The sequence below is a fragment of the Pezoporus wallicus genome, unplaced genomic scaffold (assembly GCF_028554395.1).
Source record: "Pezoporus wallicus isolate ANWC-B61680 ecotype Strahan unplaced genomic scaffold, APGP_CSIRO_Pwel_v1 contig_13568, whole genome shotgun sequence".
Taxonomy (NCBI): Eukaryota; Metazoa; Chordata; class Aves; order Psittaciformes; family Psittacidae; genus Pezoporus; species Pezoporus wallicus.
In genome coordinates this window covers 382,059-398,098 of record NW_026638968.1, presented here as the reverse complement: position 1 = coordinate 398,098, position 16,040 = coordinate 382,059, and the positions used below count along the sequence as shown (strand labels likewise).

Sequence of the window (16,040 nt, the reverse complement as noted above, 5' to 3'; positions counted from 1 at the left end):
CAGACAGTAAGTAAATATTTCACATAAGAAAGCTGAAGAAGCTCAAGCAAACTGTCCAAAGAAATCACTGGATGCAAAGGAGTTGTGTGAGCACACAACAGGAAGTCTAGGGATTATTTTCATGCTGTAAAAGCTTTGAATATTTAAAAGTCAGCAGAAACCTAAAATTCATACAATAAAGATTTAGTCATATTTGTAACCTTCACATAACTGCTACAGTCAAAGGCTAAGCATCAGATCTGTGCCTCTGGTTGTAAAGTATTTATGAACTGATAGCACTGCCTGCCCAAACTGAAGCAGAGGGGCACCACATATACAAGAATAACTGAAGTGTTAAAGAATCTACAACCAACTACGTTTCAGACAGGATTTAAGTATGTGCACTGAGCATCAGGAGAAAATGGGATGAGAAAGGACAGCTGAGCCTACAACAGTGATGGTAAACTGTGAATCAAGTTCATTAAGTATTTGAGAAGTTTTTGCTGGTTAAAGAAAATGAGTAATGGTAACATTGGAAAGGACAGAAATAAACACAAGCCTAAAGAAACCAAATGAAACTAAATTAGCTAGGAAGAAAACAAATCCCAACTATCATCAGAAGGTGTAAGAAAAAGAAACATAGGAAGAAGCTTTTGTAGCATATCTTCATCTAAAGCATCAAATCATTTAAGGCTAATTAGAGGACAATCAGCAGTGTATAGCACAAAGGTCCTCTTACATAATTAAGAACAAAAACTTAACAAAAACTGCTCAGAAAGGACAAGATCCTGCAGTTGATGACTTCATACAAGTTACTTGCAGATAAGAGACCATTACTGACATCAGCTAGGCAGCTTGAGATGTGACTGCAGACATCCTCAGACAGAGCAGAGGATGAAGTTCTGCAAAACAGCACCAAAAGCCTTTCACCTATTAACTGCAGAACAAACAGGGATAAAACATTTTAAATGACTCTTCATCTAAACTGGAGCACCCTGCCATGCTTCCCACTGCAAACAGTTTTAGCTAATTTACTGTGAAGATTTTCCACATGTGGCCTGCAAAGAAGTTTTATGCAAAGCACTCATTTATTAGGCTTCAGACATGAGCAGTTAAAGTGATCACTGATTAAATCACCAGTGTTAATCACAATTCAAAAGAGCAAGCAGGGAACTTTGATTTAAATGATTGATTTTAATCCTGTTTTTCATTTGCACTTCTTAGCTGTTTTCCTAAAGGAAAGGTTGAATCTCATTGGCCAATTTGGCCATTTAAACATATTGATTTGCAATTAACCACTGTTTTATGTTAGATCTGAAGCTTTCCTAAACAGAATAAAATTGTATCTGTATTTACAATATTAAGTTACTTTTAAAAGAACAGGATTTATTCAGGATCTTAAACATTTTTGTTAAGCTTGAAAATAGTAAGTTAGAAATGTCTTATTTATCTTACACATGTGCTTCATGTCAAGCTCCTAGGATGGACTAGAATCCTAGGAGAAAGAGACCATATTAAAATGTTCAGTCAATTAAAATGCCTTATATAAAGCAAAAACTACCCAGCTTGTATTTCAAAATGCTTGCATTTCAAATTGTCTCTGTGAGACAAAAAAAAGTCATTAACTTTGTTAGTAAAAAGACAGACTAAAAATGATGGCTAGACACAGAGGCATTTCAACACTTAAAACATGCAAACAGACCAATATTTAAGAAATTTTCCAGCATGCCTATGCAAGGTAAGTACCCACAGAAATCACCTCGAGTTGAAATCAGTGGGTCTCAGATACCAAATTTGCTTAATTATAGCTGAAAATCTTTTTATTTCAGGTGTAAGATAGTGAAAAAAAAAGTCTCCTCCCACATCCTCCAAGCTTTTCCAACTAAGAAATCTTACTTGTCACTTACTTGTTTAAAAAATACTCTTATTTAAATAATTTTAATAGTTTATAGCAAGCTTAGTCCATAACGTCAACTTAAACACTTCCTTTTCCTGAAGGAATAAATGCATTCTAACGAAAAATAAATATTGACATGGGTCATGGGAATAAGAAAATATATTGAGAAGATCACCAAATATACCAAAATCACCACATTGAATGACAAGACCTTGGTATAAGGTATAATTCAGACAGAAGCAGAATGTGAACGCTTTCTCAGGTAACCGGCAAAATAAAATAAAATGTGAGTATTAGACAGCCCTATTCATTTTCTTACAGGCCACAAGTCTTAGATTCAGAAAGTCAAGAGCTCCATTGCTTCTGGGTTTCAAAATCTACAATATGATTGCCCTTAAAGCAGAAAGGAAAAACACCACAGAAATTAAAGAATTAGCAGCAGCAAGAAAAAAAAAAAAAGGAAGTTTAACATCACCAATTAGAAGTACAACCTTGGAAACTGGAACAAAGGAAAAATGAGAGAAGAGAAAGTGAACAATGCCAGTGGTTTAGAGCTCTCATTATGCAATACATAAAGTCTCCAGAGTGCACCAATTTTTGGTGAAAGAGAGAAGAAAACCACCTGGGGAGGGTGCGAAGATAGCCAGGCATGCCAGGAATTGCCAGAAGGTGAAGAGGAGCAAAGGTACAAGAAGAAATCTCACCTTCAGAAAGCCCTTTAGCTGCTCTAAGTAATCAGTCCTCACACAGAGTCACTCCTCTGCATTCCCAGCCTGAGAGTGCTGAAGGCAGCCCCAAAACAGAGGGGTACTGCTTGCACTGCAAGGAAGTGTGTCCTTGACAGGCGTCCCAGGGCACATACGTAGCATACTGGAAAGGCTATGGGGCTTAAAGAAGAGCAGATTAAGTAGATCTACCTGAAGACAGGAGACCACAAGGCTCCTAACACTAGGAAGAGTCTAGATCAAGCACCTGTCCACCCAAAACGGATGGCACCAAAAGCTTAAACAAAACATACCGTTAGGTAAAATGGGGTATCTCCACACTCTTCCCTCCCCATTGTCTTCTGAAGTTGAGTAGTTTAGGGCATACTACTTCTGCTAAAAAAAGAAGAGCTTACAGCTCTTTTGACTCTTCTAACTTAGCCATCTGCCAGTAAGGAGAGACAATATAAGGTTCAAAATGGTTAAAAAGTAATTCAGACCAGTATCGTCAACGCAACCCACAACATCAATTTCATAACCAGCTCTTAACTGAGTAATGAATACCACAGATCTTTTCATCATTAAGGTATCCTACAAGGGCAGGCAACTATCATAATACAAAAATAAATGGCTCATATTAATTTCTAAGACATCTGGGGAGATGAGCTACATGAAAATTTATAAATCATATTGGCAAAGCATATGCAAAGTCACAAAGCAAAAGAAACATGGCAAAGTCAGTCTACCACCAAGACAAGGCTGTGACATCTGATATAGACTGAAAGAAAAAGCTACACTCACCTCCTTTGTATTTTGACTTAAATGCCCCCATTCCAACACCTCCAAACTGATAAGTGGTTCTACTTGTGTTCTTACAATCAGACATAAAAAGATCTCAAAATTATAAGGGAGAGGTATCCATGCTGTAGTTCAGGCTTGCAAAGCAGACAGACAGGTCCACAAAGGCAGACAGCACATACCTAGTTCCTCTTGACTGCAGCAAGAGTTCAGAACTTAAAGTATGTCCGCCAGTATGGTACTTAAATGTTGCTTCTGATGGCTAACGAACATCTTCCCCCATTGAAAGCAGCACATCTCTCCTGTACCCCCTCTAGCCAGTGAATTAAACACAGAGCAAGGCTATTTTCACAAATGCCTTCAAAGAGCTTTGAACCACAACACAGAAACAGCAGTTACAAAGGCAGTGTAACTCAAATCCCCCTACCTGGATGTCAGTGTCCTTAACAGGTTCAAGAGGCTCAAATGTAGTGACTGCACTTAGACTCTCTAGACGCTGAGAAATGTGAGATATATCGAGCCCTCTAGACCCAAGAAGCACAGACCTATAAGGAAGAAATTATACAAGTATGAAATTAGTATTGAACAGACAGAACTCTAAACCCAAATTCATTGTCAATATTTAGGTCAGCAGTTGGCCATGTACAGTGTTCCCAGCTGTGTTATATAAAAAGCAAAAAAAACCCCAAACTCTGAAAAGCCCTATGTGTATCTCTAGCCTCCTCAGCCCTGCTGAACTCCTTCTGCTGTTCCACTGCAGTACTGCACAGCTGCCAAGTCCTTCCAGAGAGAAAAAAAAAATCTATAGCATACTCGTAAATGTCTTCAGCGGCAGCCAGAACAAGGGACTGCACTTTTTGGCTTTAGTGCCCAAATTCAAGAACAATAGGTCCTCAGATACATCCTCCAATCACTGTATTGGGTTTTGGAAGCAGGAGAAAGGGCGGGGGGGGAACCAGCTCTGCAGTCATTCTGTTTCTCCCGGGCATGTCCTCCCACCCACACTAGAAGTCAACCCTATAAACAGCTTCTGCTCTCTGCAGAGTTTCCAATGCTGGAACCCTGTACTTACGCCTTAACATCAGCAGTCTCCTGGGAAGTGCGGGTCAGAGTGCGGGAGCGCAGGCGCTCCCCAGCCTGCTGAATCTCCTGCAGGTTGCGTTCTACATGAGGCAGCTCAGAGATACCTTCTGTCTCAGCTGCAAGCTGTTCCGCCTGCTGGAGAAGCTCACCGAAGCCTTCAGTATCCATCTCTGTTGCAGGTCTCACTCAAGATGCACAAAAACCTTCAGAGAAAAAGATGCTTGATCAACTATAAACAGTTTCTATACCTATGGCACCACAGACAGACCAGCAAGAGTAGGTCTTCTAGAATAGGATACTCCTCTGCCCATACTCCCCAAGCACTAAACATTAAGGAAAGACTTTCAAGTGGTCTCAGAGAGCTTTGCCTTGCAGGACTGCATTCTCAAGGCCTATCTATGGGCCTGTCAGAAATGGGATGCAGATGCCATATACTGCCTTGTTATAAATGAGAGTGAAAGCAGAGACATCCCTGTGAAGACTTTTGTGTTAATTTAGCTAAAACCTACTTGTACACACACACATATATATATGTGCATACTACATACATATATATATATATATATAAAGTAATTTGAAGAGTCAGATCACTCAATGATCCTCATGGATCCCTTCCACTCAAGCTATCATATGGTTTTATATTTTTATATATTAAAAATTGAGATACATACATGTGCATGCATAGATATATATACACATGCATCTAGATATATATGCATGAGGGCTAAAAACACACAACTTACATATGAGGTTAAATTAGCAGCAAAACAGACAAGCAGACGCATGTACATAGACAGCCATAACTAACCATCTACTAAAATGTGCTAATCTACACAATATTAATCCCTTAGTCAAAAGGGATAAGTACATGTTGTTCCAACATAGAAGACGTGCCTCTAACTCTGAGGCATGCAGAAAGTTTTACCAGCGTTTGTGAGAATTGCTTGCACAGACCAAATGAGAGCATGGTTAAAGAAACTAAGGCAAGGGCTGGAATGGATGAGGTCAACAGTGCATTGTGCAGTTCCAAATTCAGAATGGATCCTCTTATTGTTACAGAAAAGACAAAAATGTAGTGTTTGAAATTAGCATGAAAAAAAAACCAAACATGTAGCTGCAACAGTGTCCATGTAAATTAAATATGAAATCTAAACCCTTCACACACCAAATCCGTGACTTGCAGCTAAACCAGCTATATGCTACAAGCACCTGGCACCTCTGTAAAGCCCCAAGAAAAAAATCATGTAAATCTAGTCTTGCTGAACAGTGCTCCAGACATGGGAATCTCCAGTACACTCTCTGACTGCACTTGCACCCTAACCCAAAGCGTCTGGGATCAAGTAAGATAAACCAGATCTCAAATATTAACTCAAGCAACTTTATAATTTACTCAAAATTAAAATTAATGGAGACTATCTGGGTCAAGGGAGCCCACCAAGAAGAAAACTGGGCATTTTTACAAACCAAAACCAGACCACAATTCCAAGTACTTCTTGGTACCCCTCAACCACTCCAAAGCAATTTAATGGTACAGTTTCAATATTCCTCACTTTCTCACTCGCACCATTCCAAAGTACAACAACCAGTGGCAACAGCGCTGCTTCTGTCTGGACAAGTGATTTAAAAGCACTGCATGATGATTCACTCAGATACATGCAATTAGAAAGAGAAAATGATCCCTGCTGCCTGGGTGCCAGGACAAACCTTAACAGCCGGCACCCAGGAATAGAGAATTTCACAAGCACTCCCACCCACTTCTGGAAAGCTGGGAGCTGTTGGGGGAGGCAGTGATCGTGTCTGCACTGACTTGTTAATCAGGTGAGACAGCAGAGACTGGATTTGGTTGAACAGATTAGCATGTCACAGAGATGGAGAGGATCAGGGAAGGGTGGCGCTTGAAACAAGCCACTCTGTGTGCTGCAATGCAGCACAGAACATCCTTCCAGTATTTACTTGCAATAACTCAGGTGCACCCTGGCCAGAAGCAGCCTCTGTTGGCAGACACCGACCAGAACAGCCACACTCCAGTACAGAACTGACCAGATCCTATGGGAGCAGCGACGGCAAGAACAGACATCAGCTTGATTAGATCTGATCCAGTCTGTTTCCTCTTTTCATTACCAACAAGATAAAAAGCCAGGAGCATAGGAAGGCACTAACTTCTAAAAGCACTGCAACCAAAAGCATGGAGAATCAGTGCACTATAAAGCTGCTCCCAAACCTGTACCTTTTAGCCATAGATTCCACATCAACATTATATAAGGTCTGCCCCATAAATTTGCTGATACAGCACAACTGCAACAATGATGAGATTGAACTGAATTCAGCAAATATAGAATAAACTAGTTATTCTGGAGCAAGTTAAACTACCTGTGATTATAATCAAGCACTGGAAATGACAGGTCAGAACTGAGAGAGCCAACACTAAATACTTTTTCTAAATAGTGACGGAATTCAAATATTTAGCCTGAGTAACAGCATGAACAACTCTGTCTCCACCGTGACAGAATTTACTGCATATGAGAGACTGCCCTCTGACTCCTAATGCTGCTGTGCAGGATGGAAACCGCTGCCACAGTAACGAGTAGGGCAATGGCAAATTTTCACGTCTGGCTTGGGAAGGAGCAACAACTGACACCTAAGGGAAAGAAAACACATCAGAAGTTTAATTTCTGTGAAACCAATCGACCTTGGGCTAAAAGCCAGGACTGAAAAGACTCTTCTGTAAAAGATCTTTGATGACTTATCAATCGAAGCTGTGGCATTAGACTATTATTCCATTAAACCCCAGTGTAATGTTTCCCCAACATTTAAAACCACAATTACTATATCTCGTACAGGTTGACTAGATTTAAGCCAGAAAGAAACTAAGAAAGATGATGACAGGTTTCTTCAGTCAGTTCAGACTGATTAAAAATGATGACTTATTACCTAAAAGCCCCTAAAAACTCCTCAAGAGCACTACAGTGTTACGCAGTGAAGAATGCTGTAGCTATTTTACTTCAAATATGGCCATGATGAACAATGTGCTGTACTAGCTTCAGAAAGAAGTTCAAATAGAATCACAGAATGACTTGGGTTGGAAGGGACCTTCAAAGCTCATCTAGTCCAACTCTGCAATGAGGAGGGACATCTTCAACTAGATCAGGTTGCCCAGAACCACATCCAGCCTGGCCTTGAGTGTTTCCAGGGATGGCGCATCCACCACCTCTCTGGGCAACCTGGAGCAGTGTCTTGCCACCTTCACTGTAAACAGTTTCCTCCTCATGTCCAGCCTGAATCTCCCTCTTTTAGTTTAAAACTATCACCCCTTGTTGTGATGTAACAGGCCCTGATAAAAAGTCTTGCCCCATCTTTCTTCTAGGCACCTTTTAAGTACTGAAAGGCTGCAATCAGGTCTTTGCAGTCTTGTCTTCTCCTGGCTGAACAACCCCAACTCTCTCAGCCTTTCCTCACAGGACAGGCGCTCCATCCCCTGATCATTTTTGTGCCTCTCCTCTGGACCCTCTCCAACAGGTCTATCTCTTTCTTGTACTGAGGACTTCAGAGCTTGACGCAGTTCTCCGGGTTGGGTCTCACTAGAGCAGAGAGGGAGAATCACATCCATTGACCTCCTGGCCACATTTCTTTGAATGCAAAGATACAACTGGCTTTCTGAGCTGCAAGCATGCACTGCTGGCAAGCGTCTGTTGTACTTCACATATTGACAGGCTTTGTAATGATTAATTAACTTTGAGAAAGACTAAATCCAGAACTGCTGATGGATCAATACAGTTTCATAAGTCACAAAGTCAAAATAGTAAACAAAGAGGAAGAAATCTAGTGCTGGCCTCTTGCAGAGGCTCCAGAGTACTCCAAGACCTAGTCTGATGAGTTGGGATTGGCTTCTTTAAGGAAGACACACTAGCACTCTAGTAAGAGAGGGGGCAATTCTCTAGTTTGTACAGCTGACATTTGAGGCAAAAGTGCCTTTTCCACTGACACCTCACCATGAGCAGGGACGCAACTGGGGTCAACTTCTGAGGTCTCTTACTCCCTTATTTTTCATGTTCCACAAGTGGAAGTGGCCAAGTACAACCCAAATACCTGCTACACATTTTCAGCAGATCACCCTTGAGTATATAAAGTATATTAAAGTATATTAAACAACGTTTAATCAGACCTTGCAAAGGGAAAACTTCCATACCCTAGCAACACTAAAAATATATGAAATCAGGATAGGCCATCTGAAAGACAAATACCTAAAAGCTCCACACTATACTTGGTCCTCCGTCTGGTACAATAGCAACAAAGGGCTGATGCTAGAAAATCCTGAACAAGCCACACAATCTTCTACACCTAATGTTTCTTCTGCCACCCACCAATTAATCCTCCCCTGCCTCCCATAAAGACTTTCAGTCCTGTATGTTTTGTTCTTTATCTCATCTATTAGCAGGCATGCAGAAGTCCAAGCTTTTTATGATCTCAAAGAGCCATTACAGTACATAAGTTGGAGCATTTAAAGACAGCTACCCTGTCCTGAGTCCAACTTACAGGTCTGAAAAACAAGAGTCACAAGTATCATAAACTGATTTACCTTCTTCACTCAGAAGTCTGCTGTATCCTGCAAGACACATATGAAAGTAGTCCTTGGCAACTACAAGGTCACATAAGCTTAACAAAACCTTCAGTGAAACCAAAGCTGCATCATAGGCAGTGCAAAGAACACTGAGCCTCTATAACCAGACCCACGACAGCAGATCTTCCCCCAGTCAGGAATCAACCTGTAACCCTGATGTGGAGAGGAACGATGCCTCCACTTCCCCCCCCCCAGCATGAACAGAGACATCAAATCACAGGCATACAGAGATCCGCTCTCCTGATGCCTCCCCATTCAAACAACGAGCTTCTGCTTCCCAAAGTACCAACACGGCACCCTGGCTAAATGCTAAGCTCCCCTGCTATAGCTGGGCTTCGCACTGCCGACCATCACAAAACAGCTCGAATGAAGACGCTGCTCTTCACCAGCCCCGCTGCCTTTTAACGCGGGTTATTTTGGGGTCAGAGACATACAAAACAAACACTCCCACCCCTACCCCGAAGGAGCCCTAGAGAAGCCTCCGGGGAGGCCTGCGACTTCTCCCCACACTCCTCCTGCCGCAGCGGCCTGCACTGCGGCTGAGATGCTCGGCCCGGGGCCGGCCACCGCCTGCCTCAGGCAGCCGCCCCCCTGAGGAGATTCTCCTCAGAGAAGGCCCCGTCAGAGTCCCGCGCCGAGGGACCAGCCCAGCGGCCAAGGAGAGGGAGCCCCGGGCGGGAGGAGGCCGCAGAGGACTCAGGGCCCGGCGGGAGCAGGCGGAAGACCCGCACCGGCCACTGCAGGAGGGAGAGGAGCCAACGGGAGAGGCCACCACACATCCGCGAAGAGCCCTCACCTACCCACCTCCGCGCCGCCGTCCCCGCGCAGCACGTACCTATTGGCTACCCTCACGTCAGTCCCCGTGCTCCCATTGGCGGAGGAGCCTCTTATTCCCGCGCGCCGGATCCCGCCCTCTCGCGACAACAACTTTATTGGGGCGCTCGCAGGCAGACACGGACAGCGCCGTACGGAGGTGGGCGGGAGGAGGGTGGTTTACCCCAGAGAACACGGGTTCGAGGCTGCCACCGCCGCCTCCTCCTCCCCCTCGCCGCACAGTGGTGAAGTGACCAGAAAAAGAGAGCTACAGAAAGAAGGAAAGCGCGTGGGGTTTCTCCTTTCTGCTTCCTTCTCCCTTCATAGTCACTGCCAACTCATGCTGGCAACCCCCACTCCAAGAGTTGATACCTTAGGAGGTAAAATGAGGGTGATGAATTCACCTCACGTCTCCCTTCTATGGCCAAGTACACGTGCAAATAAGCCACAGCCAGCAAGTATTCTCTCCATCACCACTGGAACTGTGTCCTGAAGGGATACACTGCATTTGATCCCCACATGGGAGCATGTCCATAATCGCACGGGGCGGGACATTAGCACAAGCTTTGGAGCAAGCGCTGCTGAGGATCTTGGACTTGTAGGGCAGGATCTGGGAACTGGGAATTTTGGAGACCCCACATCTAACAGCCTGCTTGTGTAAGAAGTAGTGACTGGACCTCATCAGTGCTCCAGAACATCATCCACCAAACCTCCAAAGTCCCTCCTCATAACTGTAGTCATGTCTTTTGCTTGAGACTTGTTTTAAAAAGCAGCAGCAAGAAACATCCCTTACCAGGATGCACTTGGTCAAGGTACATCCCAGCCTGTACTGACACAGAAATATGGATTTTCCTAAAGGTGTCTCCTTGCATGCAGGACAACAAGCATCAAAACATGGCTTTCTTCAAATGTTCCTGGGGCTTTCTTTTCTTTTCCTCACTAACTATAAGGGTTTTTTCAAGCTGTCATAAAACATCTCCTGCAACTTAATTTTCTCCAAGTCACAAGCTTCACTCAGGGTACATAAAAAGACTCAAGCTGTCTCTAAAACACTGAGGAGATGCCTGCCTCAATGCCCCGGTCTACCCCTGCCCTGGTCCCTGGGGCAGGACCATTTCTAATGTGTGGCAGAGATTCAGGACCCCAGCAGAGTGCAGGGCAGACCTTAAGCACTTCTGCCATGAATTACAGTCCTGTGAGGACTGCCCCCAGGTCATAGAATCCTAGAATCCCAGACTGGTTTGGGTTCGAAGGGACCTTAAATCTCATCCATTTCCCAATATCACCATCCCAGTACCTTGCCACAGGCAGGGACACCTTCCACTAGAGCAGGTTGCTCTAAGTCCCATAGACCCTGGCCTTGAACACTGCTGGGATGGGACAGCCACAGCTTCTCTGGGCAACCTGTGCCAGGGCCTCAGCACCCTCACAGGGAAGAACTTCTGCCTAAGAGCTCATCTCAATCACCCCTCTATCAGTTTAAAGTCATTTCCCCTTGTCCTGTCCCTGCATGCCCTTGTCCAAAGCTCCTCTCCAGGTTTCTTGTAGCCACTTTAGGCACTGGAGCTGCTCTAAGTTCTTCCCAGAGCCTTCTCTTCTCAAGACTGAATAAGCCCAGCCTTATCCACCAACCCTGCTTCAGGTCCCCAAGGAGGCAAAGGTGATTCACAGCCTTTCCAGCTCAGCCACCAACCTCAGCAAAAAATCTCTGCAAATCCCCAGTGTACCCTCCCCATGGTGGTTAGATTGTTCTCCCTGTGCTGTGACACTCGCTGGCTGTCCAGCAGCTGGCTAATATCACCAACACCACCACCCCCACCCCACCCCCTCCAGTTTTTCCCAGTGCTGGGTGCCTGCCTGGTTCCTGGAGCCTGTGCTCTTTCTAAATGGGTAGCTTAAACTATTTCTGATGTATTTAGGACTATATGCTGAGACCTGGCATCTAGAAAGCATGCTTTCCCTGTGCCACGGTCTGATCTGTGCCTTGGGGTGTGCTGCATTTGGGCTTGGCCCCAGCTTGCCCACTTACACCCTCCATGGAGCTTCATCCCCAAAATTAGCAGGCAGACAGCACTTGCGGCACTGCAGAGCTTGGGGCAGGGACCCCCAGGGGTGCACTGGTCCCCAGCAGGATGCCCTAGTGGGATGAGTGTCCTGGCAGGATGGGTGTCTTAGTGGGATGGATGTCTAGGTGGGACAGATGTTCTGGTGGGATGGGAATCGTGGTGGAGTGGGTAGTCTGGTAGGATGGGTGTCCTGGTGGGACAGATAATCTGGTAGGGTGGGTGTCCTGGTAGGATGGATAACTTGATGGGATGGACAACCTGGTGGGATGGATGCCCTGGTGGGATGGCTGCCCTGGTAGGACGGGTGTCCTGGTGGAATAGATATCCTAGTGGGATGGGTGTCCTGGCAAGAAGGTTCTCCTGGTGGGGTGTCCATGCCACCCCAGCTCTCTCTGAGCCTGTCTGTGCTCCAGGGGCAGTTTTCCAGCAGGAGGAGGGTCTTGAGCTGCCCTGAGATAAGTGCTGGTGCCCCGAGGGACAAGAAACACGGGGTCATCCAGGCAGACTGAGACAGCGGGTACATTGAGTCAGCGGAGTACACTGGGACAGCCGGATACACCAGAACAGGGGACACACTGGGACAGGCAGGTGGCAGCAGATCCTTCGGGAAGCGCTGGGATGCACCGAGCTGGCGGCTGCGCGCCCGGAGAGCCCGATCCTGAAGGCGGAGAGTAGGTGCCCTCTGCACTGGATATATCCCCTCTGCACTGGGTGCTGTCCCCTCTGCACACGGTATATTTACCCTGTGCACCCTGTGCCTGTCTCCTCTGCACTGGGGGCACTGGGTGCCTGTCCCCTGAGGACATGGTGTTATCTCCCTGCTGCACACGGTGCATATCCCCACCGCACGGGTGTTATTTACTCTTTGCACAGGGTGCATATCCCCTCTGCACGCAGTGCATTTCCCCTGTGCAAGGGCCGCATGTCCTTTCACATGCCAGCACCACCCAGCGCATGGAGACAGGTCAGCTTGTCTCATACAGAGGCAGAGCGGTGCTGAGTACAGCCCCTGGGGTGCTGCACCCCCTCGGGCATGCACCCGGGACACCTCTGCCCTGGCTTCCCTGTGTGCCCAGGGGAGACACATAGTCCTTGAAACCACCTCTGCAGACTGAGCTGTGCTTTTTCTTTGAGGGGCTCTGTGCACATCAGCTTCTTCTTGCACTGTGTTCATTCCTATCACCCTTCTGCTATTCTGTGCTGGTGTGCAGGCTGAGACCAGCTCCTGCTTCATTAAAAAGTGTGGCTTTTTCCATAGCAAATACTCCAGAAAGCCCGTATTCACCTTGTGGGAGCATCTACAGCAGAGCTACTTCCCAGGTCCAGCACCTTCCGTGGGTGCCTGCACACATCCCACTGGTCCTGGGATGGATGTCCTTTGTCTTTCCCCACCCCAGATTCCACTTGGGAAAGGGTGCTGAGGCTGGGGTCCATGCTCTCAGGCACTGCTGCAGCCAGACAGGTTGCAAGCAGAGCCAGGAGCTGGCAGCACAGGCTGTGGGGTGTGCGCCCACCTTCCACCCTGGCACACTGCTGTGAATGGGGAGCGGTTGATGCCTGGGGCGCTTCCTGAGAGGGGAAGCCCCATCCAAGCCCCGACTTGGCTGCTGGTGCAGGATGCCAGCACAGCCCCTGCGCGCTGCAGTGGCCCGGGGTCCTGCTGCGGAGTGGCCATGTCAGCCACCCGTCAGCCTTGTCTTCCAGCAAAGCATCTTCCCATGGGGTTTATTGGGGTTTAAATGCATTTAGGGCAAGGCAGGCCCTTAAACCCTGTCTCCAGCCCTAAGCCTCTGTTGCAACAGCCTCTTGGAGCCTGCTTAGGCAAAAGACACTCATGCAGTAAGGCAATGCATTTAAAAAGCAAATGGGTGCTGAGCTGGGTGTTGCTTTTCTCACCAGCAATGCTGGTGCTGAGCAGGCTGGGCAGCCACCACAGAGCCATATGCTGAAGCTGGGCAAACCTTTGGGGAAGGGGTGAGGAGCTCTTCAGGGGGGGCCTGGATTACCCTTCGGTGCTGGTATTGCCATGCTCCCGCTTTGACAACCCACCTTGTGCCACCCAGCCTGGCAGAAAGAACTATCCAAACCCTCTCATTTCAGGGCTTCCGCAGCATCTTGCAATTTAAACTTGCTCTGTCCCTACTGCCTGGCCACCAAGGGCTGGTGGGGACACCCATGCCAAGCTGAGCTGTCCCCCTGTGTGGAGGGGCAGGGGAGGAGTGACAGCAGTGGGGTGCAAGCCCTTGAGCCAGGGCTGAGAACCTGCCTTGGTGGCAGGGCACACCCAGAGGACAAGTACAGGCAGGCAGACGCTCCTGTGCATAAAAAGCCATAAAAAGCAACTCTCACTTGGCAGAGAGTTTCGGAAGCAAAACACGTCCCACGCACCTTCCCAGCACCCCACCACACCCCCAGCACCCCTCATCCTGCAGCCACCCACCATCAGGGCATCTGAGCACTGCATTTAACACCCACAGGGCTTATTCCCAACTATGATTGTCTGCCCTCCTGGGCCTGGAGCTTGCAGCTCCAAGCAAAGTGCTCCCCAAAACTGGGCTTGAAAAAAGTGCTTGGAGATCACACCTGGGGCAGGAGTGAGGCACTGTAGCTGGCAGTACCTGGCACAGGGAGGCTGCAGGGAAAGCATCCCTTTGGTGATAGAGCTGCTCTGAGAGAAAATTTGGGCTTGCTAAGCATGAGATCTCAGGGTGGGTTTGTCCCCCATGGGGCTCAGCCCAGTGCCTTGCTGTAGCAGCTCGGGATGGACATGCTGCCAGCCCACACCACCCTCTCAGCCACCATGCCTGTTCCCACAAGCTCTTTCACCCACAGGAAACCCCAGGGTGGTGCAGAAACACCTACCACAAAGTCAGAGGAAGGCAGGAGGAGGCTGAAGCCCACCTAAGCATGCCTCCCCTGTCCTCAGCAAGGGACCAGCACTTTCAAGATGCCCAAAGCCACCCCACGTGCAGGATGAGATCCATCCCAAAGACTGAGAAGCTGCTTTTGTCTTCCAGAGAGATGCAGAGTTCTTCCCCGAGTTCTTCTGCATTCAGGAAGGCCATTGGGGTGTTTGCAAGCAGCCCACCACCACCCCAAAGTGACAATTCCCACACAGGAGTCATGAGCGGCAACAGTGCTCAGTCTCCAGTCCAGCAGCAGCACTCACACCTCCATCCAAACACCTTTATTACTTTATTTCCATCCAGTTACACACCACTGGTACAGAAAATACAAAACATCGAAAATAGGCTCTTTTGTGCTGTGTGTCCCCGTCCCCCCCATATCGCTATCCCCAAAGTGTGCTGGCTATTTACAGGCACAGGTGAATAGCTCAGTGGCAGCAGCTGCACTTGCTGCTGGCCGGCTCCTTACACACGCAGCCCTTGGCACAGTTGCTGCAGCTTGCGGGACAGCAGGCACAGCAGCCTGGGGGGAAGACAAGAGAGTTAGGGGGGAGGGGGGCTGGAAAGGAACTGGGGGCCCATGGGGCAGAGGTACCTAATGGAGAAGGAAAAAAAAGCACACCCCATACATAGTATCCCAATGGCACAGCAGTTTGGGTCCTAACAGAGAAGGGGCACCCCCCAACGGGCAACAGGCGGCAGGTCTCAGGAAGAGGAAAGGATCCTCGCAAAGGTCCAATAGGACAGGGGCACCCCCATGTCAGAGCGGTGGGGTCTCCATAGGGAGCCCTACAGTGCAAAGGAGAGATTCTCTACAGGACAAGAACCCCTTGGATTCACGGGCACGCTGGGAGGTGGTGGGGGACCCGTGGGGTCCCAGCAAGGCACGGGCAGACCTCTAGGGAGAAGCTCTGTATGTCCCCCCCACTTTCCCCCTGCTGAGCCCCACACTCACTCTTGCGGCAGCTGCGGCAGCGGCAGTTCTTGCACTTGCAGGACCCGGCGCAGGAGCATGAGTCACCTGGGACGGGAGAGCGGCCGTCAGGCTCAGATGGGGCCGGGGCCGCGACGAGGACCCGCCGGGCACAAGACCGGGACACTTACCGGCGGCACACGTGCAGTCCTGGGGATCCATGGCTCGGTTTAGCTTGGTTGCCTTTGCTCGGTTCGGCTCGG

General features: G+C 47.7%; 2 protein-coding genes across 2 annotated transcripts; both read right to left on the bottom strand.

Moving 5' to 3' along the window:
* Positions 1–1,418: 1,418 nt before the first annotated feature.
* Positions 1,419–4,687, bottom strand: LOC130601412 (nuclear pore complex protein Nup93-like). The gene is made up of 3 exons (XM_057413485.1): positions 4,451–4,687; positions 3,806–3,923; positions 1,419–1,474 (listed from the first exon to the last, which is right to left on the bottom strand). The coding sequence occupies exons 1-3, from the start codon at positions 4,627–4,629 to the stop codon at positions 1,457–1,459; spliced, it is 315 nt and encodes a 104-aa protein (XP_057269468.1). The 5' UTR covers positions 4,630–4,687; the 3' UTR covers positions 1,419–1,456.
* A 10,553-nt stretch (positions 4,688–15,240) lies between these two features.
* LOC130601414 (metallothionein-2) lies at positions 15,241–16,040 on the bottom strand. The gene is made up of 3 exons (XM_057413486.1): positions 15,969–16,040; positions 15,820–15,885; positions 15,241–15,387 (listed from the first exon to the last, which is right to left on the bottom strand). Exons 1-3 carry the CDS (start codon positions 15,997–15,999, stop codon positions 15,293–15,295), a joined length of 192 nt encoding a protein of 63 aa, XP_057269469.1. The 5' UTR covers positions 16,000–16,040; the 3' UTR covers positions 15,241–15,292.

Bases quoted from the DNA above. Each gene is read 5' to 3' on its own strand.
- LOC130601414 (XM_057413486.1), bottom strand. From the start codon at position 15,999: ATGGATCCCCAGGACTGCACGTGTGCCGCCG. The intron at 15,886-15,968 runs GTAAGTGTCCCG...CTCCCGTCCCAG, and splicing joins GGACTGCACGTGTGCCGCCG to GTGACTCATGCTCCTGCGCC. The intron at 15,388-15,819 runs GTGAGTGTGGGG...TCTTCCCCCCAG, and splicing joins CTGCCGCAGCTGCCGCAAGA to GCTGCTGTGCCTGCTGTCCC.
- LOC130601412 (XM_057413485.1), bottom strand. From the start codon at position 4,629: ATGGATACTGAAGGCTTCGGTGAGCTTCTCCAGCAGGCGGAACAGCTT. The intron at 3,924-4,450 runs GTAAGTACAGGG...TCTTCCTTATAG, and splicing joins GAGACTGCTGATGTTAAGGC to GTCTGTGCTTCTTGGGTCTA.